The sequence below is a fragment of the Camelus bactrianus genome, chromosome 6 (assembly GCF_048773025.1).
Source record: "Camelus bactrianus isolate YW-2024 breed Bactrian camel chromosome 6, ASM4877302v1, whole genome shotgun sequence".
In the NCBI taxonomy this organism is placed as follows: domain Eukaryota; kingdom Metazoa; phylum Chordata; class Mammalia; order Artiodactyla; family Camelidae; genus Camelus; species Camelus bactrianus.
The window spans coordinates 22,067,136-22,081,400 of record NC_133544.1 but is presented as its reverse complement, the minus strand read 5'-3'; the positions used below and the strand labels follow the sequence as shown (position 1 = coordinate 22,081,400).

The window sequence follows — 14,265 nt, the reverse complement described above, 5'->3', positions numbered from 1 at the left end:
GTTGACACAGTGAATCTCTGGGGCTGCTGAGCAAGCTCAAGCCTGTATCCCCCTCCAGAGCACCTGGCGAAAGAGCACGCTCACATCCTCTGCCTTTGCCAAGGACATGGGCAAGATGGGTACAGGGCATGGATGGTGGGGGTGAGACAAAAGTCACAGGGAGTCCTGCCAGGTAGAGGTGGCCATATGAAATGGAAGCTTCTGTTGATGTGTCAATGGCAGTATTTTTTAAGGTGTAGCATTAGGAGTGTATCTGTCAGGACTCTTGGGCACAACTCAACTCAAGTTTACTTAAGTAAAAAGAGAAAAGAAAGTTTTGGTTCATATAATAAAAGTCTTAGGATCCATTCTGTTTCAGGCTCAGCTGCATCTAGGTGTTAAAACAGCACTAGAAATCCATTTCTATCCATCTCTCGGCTCTACTTTGTCGTCTTCATTATTAGGCGGTCATCTCAAATAGTAACAATGGTATCTCATCAAATTTGGACTTCACTCTAATAGTTTGACAATGAGACAAAAAGAGAGGGCCCTTCTCCCAATAATTCCAGCAAAAGTTCCGAAGTAAACTCTAATTTGACTCAGTTTGGGTGACAGGCCCATCCCTAAACTAATCACTGTGACTGGAGATTGGAATGTCCTAATTGGCTAAACTGGGTCGCAGGATCTGGAGTTGGGGTGAATCCCACCAAGATGACCTAGACTGAGATTGGTGGTGAGAATCATTGTACCTTCAAAGTGGGGCAAGGGGTGTGGTGCAGGTGGGGCAAGTAGAACCAACAGAGTCATTGCAGGGACTTTCTGGGCCTGGTGGGGGACTTACGAGGATGGTAATGAGAGGTTCTACAGGAAGAACGGGCAAGCCCAGTCTGCAGCACTGAGGACAGTAATCATCATGCCTTCCCACCAACATAGGTTCTGGACACAGGCCCCACTTTCCTCTGAGTCAGTCTTGGGGAGCAGAGGATTTGTAGGGGGAGGGGGTAATGGGCAAATGGCAGCCAATCTTCCAAGCTGGGCTGGTGGCAAATAGCCCACATGTTGGAGTTGTGTGGGGGCCCCCTGCCTCCTAAGCAGCCGATCGTAAGACATTTGCAAAGATGTTAACCCTACATAAGAAATGTGCCATTGGATAATTATGTAAATTAGCTGGCAATTAGATAATGTCACTCACTTCCCCTCTCCGGCTAGATTCTCACGCAGCAGATGAGCATTTTGAGCTTCTGCACCAGCCCGGGCCCTCCATGCAGGCACTGGAGCAAAGCACCTGCACCTGTGGCTGCCTGGGCCCTCCTGTGGCTCAGGAGAGGGTGGTGGTTGGCTGAACAGGTGGAGCAGGCTCCTGGCTCCCATTTCCCCATTTCTTGAGGCTGTCACAGCCCTGCATGAGGGCTAAAGATAGCTAAAGGGTAAATGCCTGGGGCAGTTAGCTGGAAGCCTGTGATATTTAATGTAAGGTCATCTTTAGCTTTTGGCTGGGCCACTGAGGGAATTTCTTAGAGGCCATGGGAATGTCCAGTGCAAGAAAGAAATAAATGGGCTATGGGAGAGAATGTGGGTGGACCATAGGGGTCAAATCTAGATTAACCCAATTCTGATGTTACAAGCCCTGAAATCAGATTCTACCTAGTACCTGTGGGAAAGAAGGCTTGGTTTTCCTGTCAACCTTTTTGATTCCCCACAATGCAGGCACAGGTACATTGGTCTCTCCAGCACTGGCCTACTGCTGTGCAATGTGGGGTGGTGTGGAGGCCACCGCATGGAACGGAAGTCAAATGATCCACCGGGATGCTCTTCCGATTCTATTTTTACTGTTCATTCTTTCTGTACATGTTTCCTGACTTCCCACTCCATGCCAAGGCCCTGTGGCAGGCACCATGGTGAGGCAGTTTGTACCCACAGGGAGCTTCCCATGGAACTTCCAGAGCATGGACTTTTTATTACTGTGCTTTGTGTCTCTAAAGTACACTTGCCCCACTATTTTGTGACACCCCTGAAGACAAGAACTGTCTTATTCTGCTTTGATCCAGGAGTGGCTGGAATGAATTGGAGCTCAGTAAGTAGATTGAATTGAGCAAGTCATTTAATTTCTGTAGTCACATAAGTGACTTTCAGAGGCCCCAAGGTGAGTTGATCATCTAGACCAGTCTGAAAACTTCTGGGGATATCCATTTAGAGTGACTCCCATGTCCCTGCTCATCCCTAACACTGGGCCTTCCTCTGGATGTCCTTGCCTCCCACCGAGGGTCCCACTGGATTTAGCCACCTGAGCCTGGGCCTTGCCTGTAAGCTGGACTCCTTGGTCTAATCTGGCAAGATGGGGACTGGAGAGGGATGTGCAGTAGCCAGGGCAGTGTCACTGAGAAAACACTTTCTGAAGCCTCTGGGGCTCACATACCGTGGGCTCCAAGAGGTACCATGTGATTTCTTACATTCTCGGCTCATCAGTATCTCCTGGCTTGGGATACTCCTTTGGAGAGACTTGTTCTTTGTGCTCACGCCTGCCTTCCTCCTGACTCTTCTAAATCAAATGAGTGACTAGGGAGGGGGAGGGCAGGGGACCAGATGTCCTCTGAGCACATTCTCTGAAAGGAGCCCCTTTTCAAAATTTTGATTAAAAAATATGTAGACATGGCAGATGTTGGGACCAGAAGAATCCTCTTTTTGAAACAAGGGTTTCCTCTCTCCTCTGGCATGTTGCCTTTTGCCTTGATTGGCTGGCATAACTCATTTCATATAACAATCACATCCTTAGAGATTAGGTCATGTCTCATCATCTAGCCATCTGATACCCAGCTCTGGCTTCATGTCTTCCACCCACTCCATTCTAACAGCACCAGCATCCTTGCTGTTCTTCAAACATACCAGCCTGCTCCAGCCTCAAGGCCTTTGCACTATTACTTCTTGAACGTGATTCCCAGATACTTATGTGGCTAATTCTCTCACCCTCTTTCAAGGCTTTCCTTAAATCTCATCTTCTCAAGATTCTGATTTATGGTGTTTGCCTATTTCTGTGGTGTAAATACTCCTACCATAGTTGATTTTATGCTACTAAATTGTCATCAACCAGCTCAAAAATTGCTGAAATTCCAACAGTTGGTTCTCACAAGCTCATATGAATTGGTATCTCCACACTGCTCTGCCCAAGCTCCAGTTAAGCATTCCCTGCACCCCGGAGGTGCCCGTGCCACACTTTGGAAAACACTGTGTGGACAAGAACTTTTATAGAACAGAGGCTTTCCTTATGGATTTAATCAGCCTCTTGTTGGCTGGGTTTGTTTGTTCAGTGAAAATAGATGTTCGTTCCTGTGTGAGAAACTGTTTTCCTCTTTGAAGCAGGAGTAATAACTAGCTTTGCTAATGCAGTCATACAAATGCAGTGGACAGTAATGGTCTGACAGAGACCATGGTGAATTATCAAATATGCCAATGAGTAAACAGCAACTTGCATAGCTCTTGGAAATTACAGGCTCTCATGTGAAGAGAGGTCTCCACTCAGCTGTATGGGCCAGAGTCTGTCTTTAGAAGCCAGGACACCCACTTGACTGGGTGCTGGTGCATTTCTAACCAGAATAAGACACATGTAAGATGCTCTAGGTTTGTGACGTTCCTTAACTATTCATTTGTTGTCCATTCTGTAGCTTTTTAATTTAAAAAAAATGTGCATTTTAATATACTGTCCCTGCTCCACAGACATACACTCTCACACGTACACAGAAATACATCAATAACCCCTCTTCTCATCCCTTCCTGCCTAGAAATAAGGAATGGCGGAAGGTAGTATTTATTGATCATCTAGTACGTATATAGCCTCATACTAGAATGTTCCAATACATGATCTCATTGCATCTTCTCTCCAACCCTGGAAAGAGGCTATTATTTTCTCTACTTTACAAATGAGAAAATAGGAGCTCAAATAGGTTAAGAAATTTGTTCCAAGTTCCACATACAAGTACTAGGATTCAAATTCAGCCTTTTTTTAAAGCCTCTCAGCACCTATTTTTTTCTATATGATCTTTTCCCCAACATGAGGTAAGAGATGAGTGGGGTTTTTTTTTTTTGCTCATTACTCATCTTCTAATTTATTTTCACTGGTTCCTATAAATATTTCTTTCAAAAATTCAAAGGTGAGGATCTGTCTTAGGCTGCCTAACACCAAATATTGTATTGTCAAACAAAAAAGAAAAATCTAAAAAAATAAAAATAAAAAAGTGTCAATTTCATGTCTTTTAATAGGTAAATAAGTTAAAATTGTCTGTGTGTGTTTAAATGTATAAAATGTTAGCACTTATCTTAAAAATAAATTTTGGCTACGTAACCCCGTGATATGAACATTGCAAAAATGTGCTGATATGGCTTTGGGGGTTTTATACTATTTTTGCATACGGGAAAACTGAGTGTATCATTAGGAGCTGAGCACAGGGTCCTAAAGCAGTTATGGAGGAACCCGGGCCCTCCCTCCTGTTTGAGGCACCAAGTGTCCTGGGAATCACTAGGATAGCCTGGCTTGCAATCAGCACTCCATCAATATTTGTGAAATAGGATGCAATATTTTCCTGACACAGGCCCTAATCTTCATCTCCTTCTTCCTGCAGGTCTTTTCTCTGCAGTCCTGGGAGGCAGGTTATGGGCAGGACTGCCTCTGGCCCGCACCATGAAGCCTGAGCCTGCTTCCGCTGTGCCCCAGGCCCTGCTCTGCCTGAGCACTCAGCTTCCGGCTGCCTCCTTCCCTGCAGCCTCCTGCTGCTAGGAGGTAGACCTTCAGGACTGGTCCTTGGCTAGTTTCTACTTTTCACCTGGCTCACCTGACTGTTCACTCCTCCTCCATCACGGCCCCCCCAACCCCAGCCCTCTCCCCAGCCACCCTGGCTGGGGTGTTCGGGGGTCCGTTGGGAGGAGTGCGTTGCTGAAGGCTCCCACCCGCCGTGCACTTTCTCCTTCTTGAAGCAAGGCCTCCGGATCCACATGGATAGCTGAGATCTATTCTTGGAGAAAGACACTTTGCTCCTCACTCTACACCCTCACTCGCCCCACCTGGTTGTCCTCTTTTACTGCTGTCCCTCCTGTCTCTTTTGAATTTCTTGTTCGTGTGCCCATCTGGGGCTTTCTTATTCACTTTCCTCCTTCCTCATCCTCTCAACACTTGTGTGTGTGCCTCCTTCCTCTTGTGTGCTCTCTGTCCCCCCACCTGTCTCCTCTTCCTCGCTCCCTTCCACTGCAAAGGGGGATCGTCCCCTGAGAGCTGTTCCCTGCCTGTCTGCTCCTCCGGGCTTGGTCCCAGCAGCCACCATGAGCTTCTCCGTGCACTCAGTTTTCTTCACCCTGAAGATGAGCGTCCTGCTGGGGTCCCTGCTGGGGCTCTGCCTGGGTCTTGAGTTCATGGGCCTCCCCAACCAGTGGGCCCGCTACCTCCGCTGGGATGCCAGCACACGCAGTGACCTGAGCTTCCAGTTCAAGACCAACGTCTCCACGGGGCTGCTCCTCTACCTGGACGACGGCGGCGTCTGCGACTTCCTCTGTCTCTCCCTGGTGGATGGCCGAGTGCAGCTTCGCTTCAGCATGGACTGTGCCGAGACCGCCGTGCTGTCCAACAAACAGGTGAATGACAGCAGCTGGCACTTCCTCATGGTGAGCCGTGACCGCCTGCGGACGGCATTGGTGCTTGATGGCGAGGGCCAGTCTGGGGAGCTGCAGCCCCAGCGGCCCTACATGGATGTGGTCAGTGACTTGTTCCTCGGCGGAGTGCCCGCAGACATACGACCTTCCGCCCTGACCCTCGATGGAGTACAGGCCATACCTGGCTTCAAGGGATTAATCCTGGATCTCAAGTATGGCAACTCAGAGCCTCGGCTTCTGGGGAGCCAGGGAGTCCAGTTGGATGCGGAGGGACCCTGCGGTGAGCGTCCCTGTGAAAACGGTGGGATCTGCTTTCTCCTGGATGGCCACCCCACCTGTGACTGTTCTACCACCGGCTATGGTGGCAAGCTCTGCTCAGAAGGTAAGGCCCTCTTCCCTATCCCGCTATTGCTAGAGGCCCACCCACTGGGTTGGGTAAGGACCCCTGATGGAAGCCGGCCCTATCCTTTAGTACAAAGAAGAAAGAGGGTAGATGGACTACAGGTCCACGTTTGGCTCTGCTGTAAACCCAGCCCTTTAGCTGTGCCCCTGCTCCCACAGTCTTCTGGAAGGTGTCTGCAGGGTGGTGTAGGAAGGCACAGAGACTGACTTTGTTAAATACTTAGAATCCAGATTCCTGGACTCCTAGACTCAGTAAAGGCCTAGATTTCAGGAGGAGGAACTGTTGAAGTGACAAAGTAACCATATGAGTGTGTATGTTGGGAGTTTGGGATGAGGAAGAGGCAAGGAAGTTACATTTCCTCCCATCCTCTTTGAATTAAGCACTGGGTTCCCCTAGACATGTTTGTGTCACTGTCTCAAGCTGGTCTCTTCCTGGAGGTGGTGGGATAGTTGCAGGCAGCACAGTGGTTCTCAGCCTTGGCTGCATGTTAGGATTACCTAGGGCAATTAAAAGACTCTTGGGCCACACCCTGGACCAGTTCAAGCATTGGTATGTTTTTAAATCTCCCCAGGTTATTCCACTGTGCAGGAAAGGTTGGAAACCTACAGGTTGAGGGAAGCCAGGTGGGTGGGGCCAGATGAGTGTCTAAGTCTGTCTCCCAGGATCTCTTCATTCAGGTGAGCACTCCCTGCCTTGGGATTTGTGATTAAAATAGTGTCTGCAGGTGTTCCTCAAACTTCCCCTGAACAGCCCAATCCCTAAAGCAGGTTGTGGTTGATACGAACTTTGGCAACTGGTAGGTATTAAATTTTTAAAAATAAAAACAAAGTTTATTTCACAGGTGATACATGCTGGAGACTACGACACTTTGGGAATCTTGTTGAAAGCCTCCTTGTAGGTCAAGTATGGGCTATTGCAAGAATGCTTCCTGGGTCTCCACCACTTCTTTCTTCTGGTTTGGGTATCATACGTCCCTTCCTGTGGGTGGGCTGCGGGAGAGGGAGACACAGGTTGTGCACATTGTCCTTTTCTGGCTTCTCTTTTTCCCCACTGAACCCACTGGAAGAAGGGGTGGGGAAGAGGGGCAGAGGCAACCCCAGCCCACACAGCCACTTTGGGAATGTGGTTATTGAAGCACTTACCACAAGTAGGTGCCTTCTGGAGTTGACTGCTGTTCCAAAGCTTCTTGGCTTTGGAGGAAGTTCTGCCTGAAGACGCTGACATGATCACTTGTTCTCTCCTTTGCCCAAAGGATCTGTTCTGTTCTCAGAACTTGCAGTGAAAGCTGGCATTCTTCCTTTCTAGGGACCAGGGTGTTTGCAAGTGTGTTGTTAACTTGCTGATTATCCCTGATTGCATTTTTTGTTTTTAAAAAGAACTCATTTCCTCTGGGCAGGTTTTAATCAGCAGTTTTCTGCAGGAAGAATCTCTATACTGTATATGTATACAATTTCTTTTCTGTCTCTTTTTTTGGTTTAGTTTGGATGTGTGTGTGTGTGTGTTTGTGGTCTGCAGTGGAATTTCTTTGAAGCAGATGATAGGCAGTCAGTCTTTTAATAGCTAAATACAGTACGTATGTTTTAATAATAATTCTTTCTGTAGGGTTCAGCTCATTCATGGCTATGGATTGATACCTCTATCTGTAGAAGACAAACACACAGCACGGCTCATTTATTCTCCTGATACATAAATAGAGTAAAGCAACTCTGTAGTAACTAACACGTGGTTGGTTTGAAGCAGTGCAAAAGTTGAGGTGAGGGCGGATATTGGGGGAGGTACCAGAATTTACTGTTGGCGACTTGCTGCCTGTTGACCCTGATAATTGTTATTATGATCAATCACAAAAATGGATTTCAGTGCTTTAGAAAATACACGTTCTCTCTACACATAGTTGATTTTTAGAGTAGGCAGGAAAAATTCACCTGTAAAATATGAAGGAACAAAAGTCACAGCAGCTGCCAAGTGTCCAGCAGCTCTGCATAAAACAAGATAAGCAGCCTAAACAAATGCCCACCCATTGTCCCACAGATAGTGTGAAGTGTGTCGTGAGGCTGCATCCATTCCCTCCCCCTCCTCCATTTTAAATTGCACATGTCACAGAGCTGAAAGGGGGGACTTACTCCCAGTAGTGGATCCTGTGTACCAGGCACCTGATGGTCCCACTTTGCATGATGGGCCCTGCCATTTGGTTGTGTGAGAGTTTGCACTCAGCATGGAAGACCCATTTGTACTTCATGCTTTAGTAGTTCAAGAGCAGGAAATGCTGGGAGAGTTCCTGCAGCTTCAGATGGATGTGGTCAGGGCCTGTTGGAGGCGCTCTCTGTGGTCCATTAGCTTCCAGCATGCTGGCGGTGTTGATGTTTGTTTGGCTTGTCTGACTTTCCATGCCTCACTGGCGCCAGAATGTCTCCATCCTGCACCCTGGGAAGAATGCACAGATAGGCCCCTCTCTTCTATGTGCTCTGGGCTATTTTGATCCCTTGTTGGGTACTTTTTCTAGGTAAGACCCACAAGACACTGGAGACAGTTGCTGTGGGAAAGCTGGGCCTAGGGGACGAGTATGGACGTGTTACCTTCCCCTTCCTGTGGTGAAAGGCTATTGGCTCTGGCTGCAGACTGAACCCCACACAGCCTACTTGGGAAAACTTCATTCCAAGACTGACAACCCAATGAATGGTCACATTGAATGTTCTGGCATGTGATGGAGGGAGAAGAGGTCCCAGATTTTTACTTCTAGGTGTTAACGTTTATAAATAAAATGTTTGGGTGCTCAACTTCAGATTTATTCAAGTTGACTTTTAATCTTGCCTAAAATGACTTTAAAATTATGCATATCTGGTTTGGAATATAGTCAAGCTACGTATGGTAGACCATACCCACTTTGCTTTTTCTGTTTAGCCCAGTCTGTCCTGTTATGGGTATCCCTGAAGCTCACCGGGTGAAAGAGGTGTCCCCAGCTCCTTCCAGAGAGCATCCCCCTCATGGGTCATTGGAAGCTCATCATTACCTTGAAATGAGTTTAAACGAGTTTATTTTAAAAACATTCTTAGTTATGAATGTGCATGTATTGAATTTCTCAACAATCTTATGGCCCTGAAGAATTGATTCACTGCCAAGGTATATAAATTTCAGTACCACTTTCCCTGAAGAGCTCATTTAGCACGGAGTCAGCCTGCTGCAGGTGGGATGGGGCTAAGGAAAGATGGGGACACTTTCACAGGTTGATCTCTACCCCCAAATCTTATTACTGGCTCTACCTGTGTTACATACCATTTGTGTGCCCATATTTTTAGGTTAATTCAGTGAAGAGACATGAGGTCCTATTCATTTGGCAAAAAAAAAAAAAAAAAAAAAAAAATGTTACTTCATTGTCTGCTATCTTTTCCTGCTGACTTGGGCAGGCGCCCGGACCCAAAGCTGCTTGCCTTGAGTCTCAGCTGTTAAGTTTTCCGGTGTCAGGATCCTCCAGTGAAGTACAGAGGTGGGTGTGGGTGACAGGGGCCAGAATTTTATTATAAGCACACTGTTGTGTGGTTCCCACTAGCCTCCCATCCCCCATCCCTCCTGCTGTCTGAAGCTGACATCCTACTCAGGTTGGTTTGATTGATGGCTCAACACCACTGTGTGGCCCTGGTATGCCTTCCTGAAAGTGAATTTCAGTTAGTTTTCTTTTTATTGAGAATCTTGTGTCTCTTTCCCCATTTCTCAAAGCCAGAACTAGGATGGAATAGTATTCCAAGAGTAGTCGCTTATCCCTGAGTCTTTACCAAGGGCCAAGACATCGGATGCTGTAGTACAGGGACCAATGGTTGCCTCAGCTGGATCCTCCTGTTTTGGGCACTTGCGTAAATATACAGTCGTCTCCCCTCCCACTCCCCATTGCATCTCCTGCTAGAATAGTAACGTGGCTTTGTTCCTAATCTGTGTCAACTCCAAATGGCCTAGGAGGGGGGCAGGGAGGGGTAAGTAATCAGAGAGTAAAGGCTAACTCCTTTCAGAATCCTCCCCCCTGGTATGGAGACAGTAGCGCAGAAGCAGGGAGGACTGCTGCTTCTGAGACTTGATTTCCCACCTGGCATTAGGCATTAGGACCAGCCCCAGCTCTCCACCAGCCCAGCCAGCCAGCCAGCAGGGGCTGTCGCTAAACGAGCCTGAATAGGGGTCTGATTGCTCCTTTCTCCTCCTCTCCTCCTGATTACCCAGCGAGATTTCCTGGGTATGCTGTATGCTAAATGGCAGAGCAGCCGCCTGCCACTTGCTCCAATTATCCCTCTTTTAACTGCAAGGGAAGAGCAATTTTTTTTAATCCCCCCCACCCCCATAGCATCTCTGCCTCCTTTAAAGGAGTAAGACCCTTCTTTCTTGTCCCCCCTTCAGTGGGGTGAGAGCAGCCTTCTCCCTTCGCACGGCCTGCACACCAGCTGCTGGCTGCAAAGCGGGTGGGCCTTGGATAATACTTCAATCCAGATTCAGCAGAGTTGAGGGTCAGGCAGGCATTTTGCCAGGAACCTTCAAGTAGCAGTGAACTTGCATTTGCATTTGGTAATGAGACACTGCAGGCCCAGTGCTGGGGGCTAATCGTCTTCAAGTCCCCTATCTCCCTTTGCAGGCTGTCCCAGGGAGGTTTCCAGCTCAGGGAACAGCTGCCCTCAGTGAGGTCTTCTCCCTCCTTCACAGGACAGAAGAGGTGGGTGTGGGCTGTGCTTGGGGGACAGGACCAACATGCCCTTCCCAGCGAAGTCTACTGCCTTGTAATCACTGGCCCTCATGGTGTCCGTCCAGAGCAGCGAGGCCCCAGAGGTAGACATGGCATGAGAGGCTGTGGGGCAGGGCTCTGACGATGGGGTTCCCTTCCTGAGACAAAGATAATGATGATATTATTATTACTATTATTGAGTACCACCATGTGCCTGGCATCCTAGGAGCTTTATATTAAAGCCTTGTCTCCTCTAGTCCTCACAACATGCCCGTGCAGTTGATATCAGTAACTAGCCCTATTTTGCAGATGAGAAAACTGAGGAGCAGAGAAATTTAAAACTTGAACAAGGCTTAGTGTGGTGGTTAAGAGCATGGCTTCAGGAGTGGGAAAGGAGCTGGATTTGAATCTAGGCTTGTCCACTTACATGTTGTCTGTCTTTGGAGAAGGTTTTGGAAGCTTCAGCATCCTCTTCAGTAATAACAACAGCAGTTTATAGTCGCAGGGCACTCACTCCTTGCCTGCTCTGTGTTCGCTCTTGTGACCCAAAGAACCATTCTTGAAACACTATTATTATTCTAATTTTGTAGATAAGGAAGCTTACCGAAGGGTGAATAACTCCTCCAAGGTCACACTGCTCATTAGGGTCAGAGCTGGACTTCCTGTCTAAGAAGTCTGGCCCCGCAGCCCCGCACTCTTAACCACTGTGTTATCCGGCCTTGCAGCAAAGCAGTCAGGTTGTTGCTTAGAGCGTGGAATGAGATGAAATGTATAGAGTTATCAGCATTGTCTCTGGGAAAGAATGAGGCCTGACTCTGGGCTGTTGGCCACATGGTGGGTGTAAGAACAAATTATGTGTCAATTTGGTTTCGTAGAAGGTTTGACGCTTCCCTTTGAGCCACCCCCACCTGTGTCATTTTCCTTCATCCTAGTTGGGGAGGTGGCAGAGAGAAAAGGAGAGGAATTTCAGGAGGGTATAGAATCCAGTTTCATTACCATTTTGCCCCTGCCTAGGAGCATGGGGTCACTGACAATGGTTGTGCCCGTTGGACTGTATTCAGAACTCTTGGCCTGCAAACGTGGTGTTCTGGCCCCCATAGCATCCCGACGAGGTGGGTAGGACAGACCTTACCATCCCACTGAATAGGTGAGGAGACCCAGGCTGAAGGTGCCATTGAACTTGTGGGTAGACAGGTGAGGGCCAGGTGGGCTGCTGCCTATTTGGCAGGCGGCTGTGGAACTTGAGAGCCCAGATTCTCAACATAGCATTTTATTTCTGCTCCTAGGCTCCCTTCATTAACACAAATGGCCTGTGTCTCCATCGTGAAATGGAGCATTGCCTCCCTGGATGCTGATGATAAGCAAAATGTCAAACTCCTGGGGCAGGAGGTTGGCTAGTCCTGGGAGCCTTGCTCTTCCCAGTCAGAGAGAAAGAGAGAATATGAAAGAGTGAGAGAGAATGAATGAATCTGAGTGTGCGATTTCCACCTTCAAGACCCTGGCTTGAAACGAAGTGCCCGGGAATTGGACCTGTGGGTCCTGAGGCAGTGGGAGCACAGCTGCCCCACCCTGGAGCATCGCTGGACAGCAAGACCTCTTCAGACTTACCTTTGGTTTCCCAGGTACCAGCAAGTGCCCAGCAGCCCACCTGGGGCTGGCGGTAAAAGATGGGGCTCCTGGATTAATCTTTTACACTCCTTGTCTCTGCTCTCCTGCTGCCTTCTGACTCTCTTCCCAGATAATAAAACCAAACTCTTTCTCTCTCTGTTTATTTTTCTCTTTTCCTGTGTGTGTTGGGGGCAAAGGGGGTGGTTATTACAGAGGCAGATTTGCCACAAAACTCAACCTTTCATATATTTTCACTTGCCTGGGCCCCTTTCAGGGCCCCATATCTAATATTGTATTTGTGATTTTTTTTTTCTTAAGGAATCTCCAGTATCGTAAGCTTCTGGCCCCTGCCTCTGTGGATCTGCCTCTGTTAAGATGACTTGTTGCTGTCTGGGGACAGCAATGTTGCTTTGGGTGTGTGTGTGATTCCCCAGGTGTCCTACAACCCTTCATCACAGACACATTTCCCTTCACTTCATCACCAATGGGGCAGGAAGAGCCATGGAGAGGGCGGATGGGAGGCTGAAGGCATAGCGGAATATCATTTGGGCAGGTGTGGTGGGAGCTGGGGACATCCAGGATCGACAGTGGGCAGAGAGAAGACGTGTTTAGAAATGTTCGCTGTAGATTTGGAGGAACAAGCTGGTGTTTAAGCAGAGGGAGCACCCCGGCGCCCCTCCTGAGATTTCTCAGCTGAAGTTGGGATGTTTGGTTTGCCACGGCTCGGTTACAGGTGACAGGCTGTGGCTGACAGGAGAGAGGGAAGAAGCGTGGCTCTGCAGGCCTGTCTCTGTGATCTGTTTGGGAGCTGACAGTGCCAGTGGGTTGTCATTACTGCTGTTGTTCTCCAGAAACTGATGTCTTTGAGTGACCTATTTAAAAGCAATATGGGGCCCCTTTAAATGTGTCATCATCTATATCTGCTCTCAAACCTCCACTGCTGTCCACAGTGTTTCTGAATAGTGTATTTTCCAAAGTTAAAAAAAAAAATTTTTTTTTAAACCCAGGAACCAGTACCAGCAGCTTTTAAAAACAAATTGATCTCATAGTCATCCAAATTACCCAGCTCCACTCTGTGATAAGACTTACATTTGCAAGTGGGCCTAGAAATTGTGAATGCTTTCAGCTCCTCCAGGGGGAACACTGTTTTCCTGAAGGGTGCTCAAGGGACGAAAGAGGGTGGAGATGAAGGAAAGGCAGGGACACGAGCTGCAGGCAATGAGGAGCTCCTGGTTTAAGCTTTGAAATGTGTGTAGGATCCTTTTGGTATTACTCAGGCTCTTATTTAAGTATGGCATCTTTGCAGCTGAGATGTCTCGGGGAGCTTTTCCTTTAAGTTTTTCCATGAAATTCTGTGAATCCAACCCTCTTCTGACATTTTTGCCTCTTGCCTATGAATTTGGTTCTCCTGAAGTGGTCCTTTTTGCTGGTGCAAAATCCTTAGAGGCCAGAGTCTCAACAGTCCCATGTTTGTTGGCAGAGTTAGGGCTTGGTGTCTCCACTCCAGGAGGCAGGGCGTTCCAGGCAATTCCATAACCTTTCCTCCAGGTGTGAATGGAGTAGAAAAGTGCAGTGAGAGAATGTACAACTCATTTACTCAATAAACTGCTTTCAAATGAAAATGAGTAACCTGTTGCAAGGAGGATGGGCAAGGCTGAAATTTCTTCCCTGTTATCTAAGCAGTGGGAAAGGGCTCAGCAAACACAGTCTCCTCCTTCCTCCTCATTCTCTCAGGTTTCTTGCCTCTTGGGAAGGGGTCCTGTCTCTCACATGGTTAGCCTTAGCTAAGGGGATAAGGAAGGGCGGGCTCGAGAGTGTTAAGCTTCTCACCTGTGGGATTCTGAGAGACTCATGGTCATCCCCCAGCATACTTGCTTGATCTAGGTCAGGAAAGACAAGGCTGAGTTTAGGCTAAGGCAATGTACTATGAGACTCTTCTTTTAAG

General features: G+C 47.9%; 1 protein-coding gene across 1 annotated transcript in view; it reads left to right on the top strand.

The window, feature by feature from the left end:
• NRXN3 (neurexin 3) overlaps window positions 1-14,265 on the top strand; it is a 1,655,134-nt gene that overhangs the window by 241,519 nt on the left and 1,399,350 nt on the right. Inside the window, exon 5 of the mRNA XM_074365185.1 lies at window positions 4,593-5,995. Within this exon, the coding sequence (XP_074221286.1) occupies window positions 5,287-5,995 (709 nt within the window). The 5' untranslated portion in view covers window positions 4,593-5,286. The remainder of the gene's footprint in view (window positions 1-4,592; window positions 5,996-14,265) is intronic.